Source organism: Alexandromys fortis, unplaced genomic scaffold, assembly GCF_014885135.2.
Source record: "Alexandromys fortis isolate MF-2015 unplaced genomic scaffold, M_Fortis_MF-2015_v1.1 scaffold_46, whole genome shotgun sequence".
Classification (NCBI taxonomy): Eukaryota; Metazoa; Chordata; class Mammalia; order Rodentia; family Cricetidae; genus Alexandromys; species Alexandromys fortis.
Window position 1 is genome coordinate 11,951,436 of NW_026067919.1, and position 12,399 is coordinate 11,963,834.

The following is a 12,399-nucleotide window of genomic DNA, read 5'->3' on the forward strand; positions in this document are numbered from 1 at the left end:
TGGCACCAGTGAAAAATCGCATGTCTGAAGTCATGTAATATGCCCTGACTGAAATGGGGCACACCGAACCCACTTTCTAAAAGGAGCCTTAGGTGTTTGGGTAGGCATAGAATGAAACACCAAGGACCTCTGTTGGGAGACTGACCCGGTTGCATCTGGAGGGTGCAGGGCACAAACTCAGTGCTCGAGCACCTACCTTGCCAAGTTCCACCCTCAGTAGGGGTGATGGGGCAGGTCTTCTTTGTAAGAAAGATGTCAGTGGGGAAAAATGAAAAAACAGACTCAGTTTAACCTCAAAATGACAAGAGCAAACTCTGATTGGCTTGAGATGCTGATGCCTCCAAATCCTGTGACTTGGTACTTGAGGGTCCAGGAGAACACACCATGTACAGCTGAGAAGGGTTTCTGTAGTTCTTAGGGAAGGGCAGGGCATAGCTTTGTTAGACCCAAGAAACTGCCTGTTTTTGTGACCTCCGGTTTCAGGGCATGAGGTGAGGTGGGCTGCTTTCTGGAATTCTATAGGGGGCAGATTTCTTGAAGCCTGGGGCCTTTTTTTCTGGCCCTGGTTGGAGATGGGGGTGAGGTCCTTTGCCCTTTCATAATGAACTCCTAAAGGTGGAGCTGGCGTCACATCCGCTAGCGCACTAGCGGAGTGCGCTACACTGTGTAGAGCAACTGGCAGATGCTAGACACCAGACTGACGGCTTTATGCTTAGTTCCCGGCAGGTTACTAGTTCATTTGCCAGCTCAATGAGGTAAGAGACTCAGAGACAAGTTTAAACTGTTAACTCAATTCTCTCGATTTGATGCCCTACCTGTTACTACACATTGCTTTCTTAAGTGGGTTAGAAATTTAAAATGATCTTTATTAAAAATTTAAGATTTCCAAACTTGGTAAATTAAAGAAGAGTCAACAATATGAAATAAAACAACAAATGCTACATGAAAGAGAATAAGAAGGTGCCATTAAACACAATAGACAAGGATGCTAATTATACCCCTCCCCCTTTAAAAGGCAGAGGCTCTTCAAGGATAGAGTGATAGTGTTCTCTGCATGACACCCCTCCTCAGTCTGCTCAGCTTCATTAACCTGTGCTCATCAGGACACGCCGACATCAACATACACTGATACACACTCATCAGGACACGCCGACATCAACACACCGATACACACTTATCAGCCTTAATTCCTGGCACCCCACAAAAGGCAGCCATAGATGGCCACGTCCTGCATCTCCACAGGAGGCAGCTCTAGAGTGCTGTGCTAACCCTGCACAGCACTAAAGCTGTGTCTCAGCTTCTGCACTCGGGGGTACTAGGCTGGGTGGGTGGCCTTTTATCCTGATCTACAGCTTCCTTATCATCTGACTGCCTAAGAGGGAAAGGTGTGAGAATGGAAAAGGAAGGAAATGAAATACATCCACAAGTCCTCAGGAAAACACAGAACAGCTGCAAGGGAAAGAGATTTTATTTAGTATCACTGGGGATGTCCAGAATCCTCTACATTTGGGAACTGATCAAACAGTCTTAGTTGCTGCAGTAAAGAGCTTCGTCAATGACGAGTGGTGGCCTTCATGCGCCTGCTATCCTCCCAATCTCTCCACAAAGGACAGAGCCGAGACGCTGGCCCAGGCCCCACGTTCCTACCAGTGACGGCAAAGGAGTTCAGAGCATGGAACAAGAGCTTCTTAGAAACAGGATTGACTTCAACTGGGCCAGTCCGACAGCCAGACTGCACACCGGAACCCAACAGTTTAAGACTACGTAGGAAATCCAGAAAAGTGTTTTTGTCATTAAACTGTAACCAGTTAACGCGAGACTGGCTTTGGTTTCCAAATTAACCTCACAAAAACATCAGTTACCATTTACCCCGTTGGTGGTTTTAAAAATACAAATCTGAATAACACATTTTGAACAGAGCTCTGATAAAGTCCGAATCTAGTTGACCCCCCCTTCAGCTGTTGGATCTTATGTGCTCCCATAGACACAATTAAGAAGCACATGTTTATAGGGATAAATAAAATATAGGTGATATGAGATTTTTTTGACAAATGATTTATTAATGAAAACGTATTAACTCTAAGCTTTACTGCCAGAGAAACTTCAATATGTACAAATCAGCATGAAGTTTCCAGTCCCCAACCTTTGGTTACATCAATAAGCCGTAAGTGCCACAGAACAAACATTGATCCTAATTGCAAAAGAAAAACCAACAAAAACCCCGTGACTCTCCTGAACCTGGTTTCTTTACACTGTATGAGGAAGACTTTGATTCTACAGCTTCTTTCCTCTTGATTAGCTTCTAAAATAGTGCGAAAAAATGGAGCTGGGGAAAGGGACGAATAAACCATTGCTATAGGGATGATGTTTCAAAAGAGTAACCGGAAATTAGTCTGTCTTAAATAAAAAACAGATTTAGCCTAAGATCCTGACATTAAGTAACATAAGAAAAACATCAACTCTTAATTTTCAAAATTCAAAATATAGACAATGCAAGGCTCCCAGGAACTCTGAGCCGTCTCCACCTGAGTCCCAGGTTTGAGCTTCCTCCAGGTGCAATGGCATCTGCTAGCCACCAAAGCAGCCTGGGGAAGATCAGACAAGGAAGTGACCTCAAAGCTGAGTGCAACCTTTCATGGGATTTCACAAGAAATCTGATTGGCAAAATAAAGAAAAGTCAAAGAATAAGGACTGAAGGAGAAGATAATGGAAGAAAACATCTAAGCCCATGTCAGCAAGTCGAAAGGGGCTCAGATGTACAAATGACAACTCATACAGAGAAGGGGTGCATCCTTGATTACAAATGTGGATTATATACACATTTATACCAGCTTATGTCAGTTCAAACAGGAAGTCTCTGAGAGGGGAGAGGAAGGTCCTATTTACTTGGTTCCTCAGGTCCCTGTCTTTTGTCCTGGTTGCTCAGTGGTCTCTGCACTTGACTCAACAGCATGATATATGAAAGAATAAAGCTTCATGTCTGGTCCAGGAGTGGAACAGTTTCTGCATTCTTCATTGTAGTATCGTAGTAACAATTTATACACTTTTCCTAGAGTGAAAGGCCAGAACAATTTGCATATTAAGTTATATTGATGGGAAAACTTCAAAAACAAAAAGTCAATTAAACAAACAAACACACAGCTATTTTAACTTAGCTTAAATAGTACAAGCTTAGATTTGGCTTCTAAGAATATAGTATGAATTTCTAATGCCTAGAAGGCTTTCCTGGACATAAACTTTAACATTTAAAAAGCACTCTAAGGAGCTTAGGCTATGATTATAGGCTGTTCATGATCCGTTGTCCATGCATTCTCTATAGAGTTCACTGCAACCCCAGTTACACACCCAGCTCCCAGAGGAGCAACATACTTGATGAGCACACTGCATTCTCATAAATTTGACAGACTGAGGACTGTCAGGTTTGAATTTATTTCCCCCCTCCTCCTCCCCCTTCCATCCCTTCCTCGAATATGTGTTTTTATGCACTATGTATACCCTCATATTCCCTTTTAGATTTTTCTATAAATAAAAGTAAAAATGGACATTGATTCTAGTTTTCTAATATATATATATTTACGTGACAGGGCTCGCTATTATCCTATTATTCCAGATTGGCCTGGAACTAATGATCCTTTCAGTTGGCTGGGATTCTAGGCACATACTATCATGCCTGGCTAGAGACCTCACTCTAAGATGACAAACTTAAGTCAATATCACAACTGAAACTCTTCCAGGAAACAAAACAAAAGCTCTGCAGAACCTGCCTAAGTGCTCTGCTACTTCCCCAGCTCCAGGCAGACCTTTCTTACTATGACTTAGTTCTATTCAAGTGTTCCCCTGGACAGTACTCATCCATCTAGATACTAAGTGTCAAGACTATCTCCTACTCACCAACATTCAGTTTCTTCTCAGTAAGGAAAGTGTGCATGTTGTAAATGTCTCTCATCAATTCTGCATCCCCAAAGGTGAAATAAACCACATCACGTTCAGCAGCAGCAGCTGCCAGTATCTGTATTAAGGCTGCAGCAAAAAGAACAGGCAGTTATGTCATGGCGCTTCCTATCAATATACCAGTAACTCTTTGAACCAGCTACAGAAGCTGGTATGGCACAGATTTATCCTGGATTAAGGATTTACAAACCCAATGCATATGTTCTCAGGTGCAGTGAACACAAGATAACACAAATTATGACTCCTAAGTATGCTTTGAGAATAACATTCAACTGCAGTTATCTTCTTTGGACCATAAAAAAAAAAAAAAAAAAAAAAAAAAAACACTTGAAGCAGCAAACCAAGGCATAAAGGTAGTATTTATAATTACTTCTATTAATCTTGAATTTTTTTCTTTTTGCACAATTTAATACTTTTGTCACTACACACTCACTGGTCTTTTGCATCACAGTCCCACTTGGAAGGTTCTGATGAAGTCACCGACTGTTACAGGCTCTTCCCATACAGGCTAAGCATCCTGCATCCCTTCAGCACTCACTCACACCACCCGCATCCCTCCAGCACTCACTCACACCACCCGCATCCCTTCAGCACTCACTCACACCACCCGCATCCCTCCAGCACTCACTCACACCACCTGCATCCCTCCAGCACTCACTCACACCACCCGCATCCCTCCAGCACTCACTCACACCACCTGCATCCCTCCAGCACTCACTCACACCACCCCGCATCCCTCCAGCACTCACTCACACCACCTGCATCCCTCCAGCACTCACATCCATCTGTCCCACCACAGCGACAGAGTGTTCCTGAAGATGCTGAAATGAGTAGCCCCTGGTGCATTAGAACAAAAAAACAACTGAGAGCTAATACCTCAATCAAGGCTACAAATCTGCTATATTTAAGGAAGAGGAGAAACATTAACTATGCTCAAATGGTCCACTAGGTAAATGCAGTTGCTGCCAAGCCTAACAGTCTGAATTCAATCCCTGCCCAGATGGTAGAAATAAAAACGGGATTCCCACAAGTTGTTCTCTGTCCTCTACATGTAGTGTATGCACACACACATAATTAATTAAAATTATAAATGAGTGTGCTATTTTTATCTTTTTAAAAAGTAAGGTCTTACTTTGTAGGTTCAGGCAGGCCTTGAACTCACAATCCTCTGCCTCAGTGACTTGCATGAGTGCTGGGATTAGAACAGTGTGCTACTATGCCTACTGCTATTATTTTTGCCAAGGCATGTGAGGTTCTAAAACACCATCCAAATCCTGTCCTGCTTTTTAAACCATATTTACTGAGCATCTACAACCTGGAGACACCATGACTAGGTTTCATTAATCTTATAATGTTGAAAGTAATTAATTTCAAGTTTTAATTAAAATTGCTCAGCCAACTTATACATACATTAAAGCTTCAGAAGGCCCAGTTTTAAAAGGTTCCTAATTAACCTTAAAGTACATATAAAAAATGAAAACTAATGAATTGTCATCTTCCTCTACCAAAATAGACCATGTTTTCCTTTTTAGAGAGAATGAAAAGCTGGCTTAACATTCTAGGAAAGGGCCCATCAGTCGGTCTTGACCGCACACCTGCCTCTGTTCTAGTCATCCTATTGAGCAGACATATGCTGGACCAGACAGGCATCCATGTCAGTCCCCACCTCTGCCAGCTGTACTCAGCCACTTTGGTGTGGCTCTCTTGGCCTTGTTTTCTCAGTTACACAAAGAAGTTGAACTAAATGATTCTTAGAAACTCTCAGTTAGGATTCTCTAATTACTGTTATAATTTTCCTGCCTGTATCAGATGTTAAGACTGTAACTACACAAATGAAATTTCCAGGAAGATAAATTAATCTCAAATACATCATTAAGTCATTGACAAAGTATTTTAAATCTTTTCATTGTTTAATGTGCATTTAGTGTTGCCTGCATGTATGTCTGCATGAGAGAGTCGGAGCCTCTGGAACTGGAGTTATAGATAGTTGTAAGCTGCTATGTGAGTGCTGGGAATTGAACTTGTGGTCCTTTGGAAGAGCAGTCAGTGCTCTTAACCACTAAACCATCTCTCCAGTATTTTAAATGGCACTATCTACTGCACCCGCTGTCTATGGCATCTCTAAGGTCTTTGCAAACCTCTAGAATTAAACATCATGATTTAAGCGAACTCTCTTGCATTAGAAGTTAGATGAGAATAAATTTAATGGGATATAGGGACAGATGCCAAGTCTGTTATAAAAGCTTATAATTCTAGCTCAAGCATACAACATAGGTGCCAAAATAATCACTTAAATTAACCAAGGGAGCTTGGTTTTAATTTTCTTTTTGGCAACCATGTTATACCATGAGGAAAACACAAATATGAATAAGCTTAAAAAGTCATTTACTGCATCCGGTTACAGCAAATGAACCAAGCAAATATGGGTAAGATAGGGCCAGGTGTGGAGGTACACACCTTTAATCCCAGCACTAGGAAGGGAGAGTCAGGTGGTCCTTAGGTTCAAGGCCAGCCTGGTCTGCAGAGCAAGTTCCTAGACAGCCAGTGCTGTAGAGAGAGACCCTGTCTCACTGGAGGGTGTGAGATAATAAACTGGTCCTTAGGTGGTGTCTGAGGCTATCACATGTAGTATCAGTGGTATGCTCCTACTTATATGGAGCATATAGCAGATGAAGTCTACTAAGGATAAGCTCATTTAATTTTTACAGAAATAGAACAAGATAATCAGTATTATTGTCATTTTGAAAAAGGCTAAGAATGTCCAAAGACCCCTAGAAAGAATGCAGCAGAGCTGAGATTTGTACCTTGTACTCTGACTCAAACCCCATGCCTTACCCATGCCACTTTTTCCAAGCTGCAACACAAAATCATTCTGCATGATATCAAGCAGACTTCACCATAGGTCAGACACAAGGTTTCCTTAACCTGCTTATTTGCATTCTGAGTGTATTCTGGCGAGAAGGTTCAAATAGGACAGTGTGGAAGTACTGCCCACGCCTTCCTACTGAACTCAGTCTTCTGAGCTCACACCCTTGGCTGCTCTGACAGTCTCCAGCTCTGCTTGTTAAACCCCAAGACACATATGGTGTTTACCAAAAAGCACTCTTGTAGACCACCTCTTACCTCCTGAGCCTTCCTGTCCCTGGCTACTACTGTGCTTAGTCTCGCCTTACCAGCCATCTTCCTACAGACATCACTAAGTCCCACCTCTACAGTCTACTGCTTCAAACAGGCTTTCTTCAAGCTCGCCACTCTACCTGCAGTGCTGTAGCAGTTTCCTCTCTGGCATAAGACACCTAACAAAAGCAACTGAAGGACAGAAAGACTCCCAGGTTGACAGTACAGCGAGCCCATCACAGTAGGGAAGGCAGGGGAGCGGCTGGTCACTCTGTATGCTCAGCTGCTCTCCTTTGTAGTCAGCCCAGCACCCTGGCCAGTGGGTACTGAACAGTACTGCCCATATTTAGGGTGGGTTTTCCACCTTAATTGACCTCAACTAGAAACCCCAAATAGATATGCCTAGAGGTTTCCATGGGGACCCTAAATCCCATCAAGGTGACTCAGATTAATCTAGGTTAACCATCACAAATGTCAGCTCTCATATTTAGATTCAAATCCAATGCAGATTAAATAAAAAGTGTAAACACTGGTCTTAAATCCGGTTAGAATACGGAACTGGTAAATTGATAGCTGTGTGATGTCAAGCTTACTACCCTCTCTCTATGCCTTAGTATGTCACCTATAAAAACAAAAAGTCTTCCTAATAGGTTGTTGTGGGCTTTTACAACAAATGACTAACTTATTGCCAAGTCTGATGACCCAATAATACACCTAGTACATCTCCTAGAACACAGAATACACTCAATATATCACCTTACCTCACAATAAAAATATAATGATAATGTCTTTGGAGGGAGACAACTTCACCAGTCCTAACATATCCCTGCTGTGTTCCTTTGTGAGTCTGTCTACCAACCGTGGCTTCCCAGTTTTATGAGGAGGGTTACAAGAGTAGCTATGCAAACACAAAGAGACAATGCAATGGTTCTCACACCTAACTGATCTATCACCTTCAACTTAAGACCATGAAACAGTGTGCAAGCCATTTCCAGACCCAGAAACCCAGTAGTATCTCTTATAACTGATAACAAACACTCCACTCATCCTTGACCTTGCACTATCATATAAAACAATGGGCCACAAAAAGAGCAATGCAAGAATGTTACATGTACTCTTACTCAGGGGAAACTGAGACAGAAAAAGAAGTGTGGTCTATTCCCACAGAGGGAGCAAAGTACAAAGGAACCTGAGACGACAAAGCGAGGTGACCTGCTCTACAATCTGCTTTCAGGATTCATCTTTCTGATGTTTACACCATAATTTCCACAACCCTCAGTTAAAGGGTTTTCAGGTCAAGTTAACCATAGCCTGGCAGAAAATGACTCACTGACACTATCTCATTACCATTCTTGATTACTAATTTTTCTGGAGGTTGGCTTTTTGTTGTTGTTTGTGTTTTAAGACAAAGTCTTCTATGTAGTCTAGGCTTACTGATTCACAGGCCATAGCTGCTCGAGTACTGGGATTAGAGACATGTATGTCCCTTCATGACTGTCTTGAGTTTAGCCATCTCGATTCTAAAATAGCAAAGAAATTAATAAAGACATTATTAAGGTTTTATTTAAATGGACATAAGGATAGTCAAAAAGCAAATAAATGTATACCAAGTTTTTGTATCTCATCAATCTTTCATTTAATATGTCAAGAAGAGACCCACTGGAAATCTCAGCTAATGAACAATATACTGGGTATGTTCACTTCATGAGTGGAAGAGTATCCAAGTTGGTCTGATTAGAGTATTTCTATGGGATTTTTTTTTCTTAAATCTTGGGCTATTCAACTGCACTGCTTATTAAGTCTGTAACTATTTAGTTCTAGTTCCTGCCGTGTAGACACAACCTGATGAAAACTAGAGAATGTGACTACCACGCTGAGTTGCCTGCAGGAGGGAACCAATACACGTGTGGCAGAGACGGAGAAGTTGATCCCAGGATCTAATCATTTACAAGGCCAATTCCATGAGGGCTTCAGCAGACAAGTTATTTAATAAGCCTTTCTAGGTGGAAAGAAAGGCCCATGGTCAAATGGAAAGATCCTTCCCTCCTTTCTGGTAGAAGAAATAGCCTCCATTAGAGTCAGGATTCTTCTCTTCTTCACTTTATCACTTATCAACACAGCATTTGTAGAGGAGATGGGATCCTCTGATGTAGCTAAGACTCAAGTGGAGACTGAAAGGGGTGGAAGGAACTAGTCAGGTACAGATAAGCATTTAGAATGTGCAGAGTCTTAGAGTAAAGACAGGTCCCCAGAGGCTGCTGGGTAATAAACAGCTGTGCAGAAACACTGGCACACATCTTATTTGTGAGTCACTTACTAGGCAAGGCTCAGGGATAGAAAAGAAACTGCACAGGACTATGGCATCAAGACACTCTTTAGTATAGTAAGCTAGCAATGGCATAATCTCTTAGGAGGCAAGTAAATACCTTATGGAGATAGTAAAAAATAAACTAGGAGGGAATCGTAAGGAAACACTGACAAAAAAACCACAAGCACGTTTGTTATGAAGCAAACAGAGCAGAAGGATGGGGGTTTCATTGACAGAATCCTTCAGGCATGGGTAAGTTCTATGCTCTTCAGAGGCATCTTTTCAGGTGCCAACATGTCAGCAATAGTTAAGTCCCACAGAGACGCTAAAATAAACTCTTAAAGTAGAAATGTCTTTATTCTTCAATTCTAATGCATTAAGTCTAGGAAGAAACAAACTTACATTTACTTAGAAATATCATATGGAGCCCAGGCTCAGTGAACAGGTAACTCTCTTCATTTCTCTCCTGCCTTCCTTGAGTAAGAATACTCTAACATTCTAGCAATGGTCTTTTTGTGGCCCTCATGTTTAGACAACATTTTAAAAGATAATTATGTTCAGAGATGTCTAGAGTATTTGTTATCAGAAATCCTCTCAGTCTGTTCTAGTGGGGTATTAAAACAAACAAACAACAACAACAACACACCACCACCACCAACAACAACAAAACCACACCAAAACCAAACCAAAACAAAAAGAGTTCTGCATGGTGGCACATAATCTAACAGAGGCAGGTGGATCTCTGTGAGTTCTGGGCTAGCCTGTTCCACACAGTGAGTTTCAGGTCAGGTAGGGTTTTGAGACCCTATATCAAACCAAAAAGTCACAAAAGGTTTATAAAGCAAACACACAAAGCTACTTCAAGATCCAACAAAGATAAAAAACCAAATAATCTACAAAATTAGAAAGTGTGACCAGATATACTAATGACACAAAATACACAAACTGTTTTACCTTTGAAAGAGCATTGGTGAAAGACAGGAACACCATACAAGTGGGGACAAATAAATCGGCCAAAACTTTAACAAAATTGTAACAGCTAAGTGGGCACTCTAAGGTTAGGGGCACTTTAGGATACTGACTATACCCTACTTATGATGGCCTATGTCTCAATAAACTCATTTCTGTTGAAAACATCCTAAAAGGCACTTACTCATCCACTCTACTGAACATCCTAGCCTAGTGCCACAGCACCGTGGAGTTTCAGGTGTCACTGCTCATGACTGCAGTGCCTGGCAGCTGTGGCATCCTGCTGTTGTCCAGCACCACGAGATGCTGTGGGACAATGGTTTTATCCTGTAAAGATTTGTTTCCTGTACTTGTTTAATAAAATGCTGATTGGCTAGTAGCCAGGCAGGAAGTAGAGGCAGGGCAACGAGAACAGGAGAATTCTGGGAAGAGGAAAAGTCAGTCTGGAGTTGTCACCCAGCTGCAGAGGAAGCAAGATAAGAATGCCTTGCTGAAAAAGGTACCAAGCCACATGGCTAACATAGACAAGAATAATGGGCTAACTTAAGATGTAAGAATTAATTAATAAGAAGCCTGAGCTATTAGGCCAACAGGTTTATGATTAATATAGACCTCTGTGTGTTTTTTTTGGGACTGAATGGCTGTGAGACCAGGGGGTACAGAAACCTCAGTCAACAATGAGAGTACTATTAAATCACATATCCTCAGCCTAGGAAAAGATCAGATTCGAGATTTGAAGCCTATTTTCTACTGAATGCCTGAAGAAACACTGTGAGCCAGGGACCATCAGAGGAGTTCAGACTCACAGGCTCTTTCCTGAGTCTTCCAGAAAAAAAAAAAACAGGCCCCAGCAGTCAGGAGGGCATACAGCATCACTACTGGGACACAGTACAGTAGGTTATCTGCTGCGTCTGGGGGTTAGCATAGAGCCTTCTGCTCTCCTAGTCCTAAGGCCACTGGTTGCCTGGGGCAGCAGCTGTAATAAATGACAGTGGATGAATTAAGAAATGAAAGTCTTCTCATTATATTTTTCACAACAGATCAGGTGTGGTGGAGTATGTCTGTAACATCAGCACTTGGAAGCTGAGGCCAGATCCTTAGTTCAAGACCTGCCTGGGCTACACAGTGAATTCAAGATATGCTGCTAGGGTACACAGGAAAACCTTGGCTCAAAAAACAAACAAACAAAACCCACTGACTAAACAAATAAAAGATTATACTAATGTACAATTAGAGAAGCTAATATTAAGAAGCTTGACAGTAAACTGTGAAACTTGTGTATTATTAGGCAACATATACCTCAAAAATACTTGCTTCTAGCTTTGATTAAAGATGTAAAGGCTTAAGGATTTGTATACACCTATATTCTCCATAAAATGTCTGGTAAGTTTTTGTTTTTACAAAACCAATATAATACATATAACAACAATAACAAAAAAAACCCATACCAAAAAGCAAATATGTTATGTCTCTATTACCGCTTAGAGGAAACTGTGGTTATTTGTTATTGCACATATAGAGATAAACATAAAGAACCACAGATTATATGTGCACTGTTTTATATACATACATAATTTAATTTTTAAAATGATTCACATAGTATGTTTGTTCACTTTCCATCTGCGTATGAATATTCCAAAAACAACTTTCCATTTCAGCAGATGTATTTCTGTAATGGTTTAATGTGTAATATTTTATTTCATAAAAATCAAAGTGTAAGTAGTGATATAGTACTTGCCTAACATGCAAAAAGCCCTGGGTTTGTTCCACAGCACGGTAAGCAAACAACACTGAACAAAATCATGGTGTAGGTGACCAATATCCTACTGCAGGGCCTAATGACAAGTATTCTAATGACATTCAAGCAAGTGCATGGGAGAGAGAATAACTCCTAAGACTGAATCTCAGTAACTGAGAAAATGAATCACAAGAGAAACCTCTGAACACTACCCTGAGGGACAAGCAAGGCTGCAGTGAGAGAAAGGATTTTAAGCCACAAAGAAAAGGAAATAGATGAACACGTTTATAAAGCTTTCTACTGTCCAGCACAAATG

At 41.2% G+C, this 12,399-nt stretch overlaps 1 protein-coding gene across 3 annotated transcripts in view; it reads right to left on the reverse strand.

Moving 5' to 3' along the window:
• Positions 1–1,450: 1,450 nt before the first annotated feature.
• The window catches only part of Parg (poly(ADP-ribose) glycohydrolase), a 104,657-nt gene continuing 93,708 nt past the window's right edge, over positions 1,451–12,399 (reverse strand). For all 3 annotated transcript variants that reach the window (XM_050140591.1, XM_050140593.1, XM_050140592.1), the window contains exons 17-18: positions 3,892–4,020; positions 1,451–3,049 (exon numbers count right to left, since the gene is read on the reverse strand). In XM_050140591.1, coding sequence (XP_049996548.1) covers positions 2,895–3,049; positions 3,892–4,020 — 284 coding nt within the window. In that variant the 3' untranslated portion in view covers positions 1,451–2,894. The remainder of the gene's footprint in view (positions 3,050–3,891; positions 4,021–12,399) is intronic.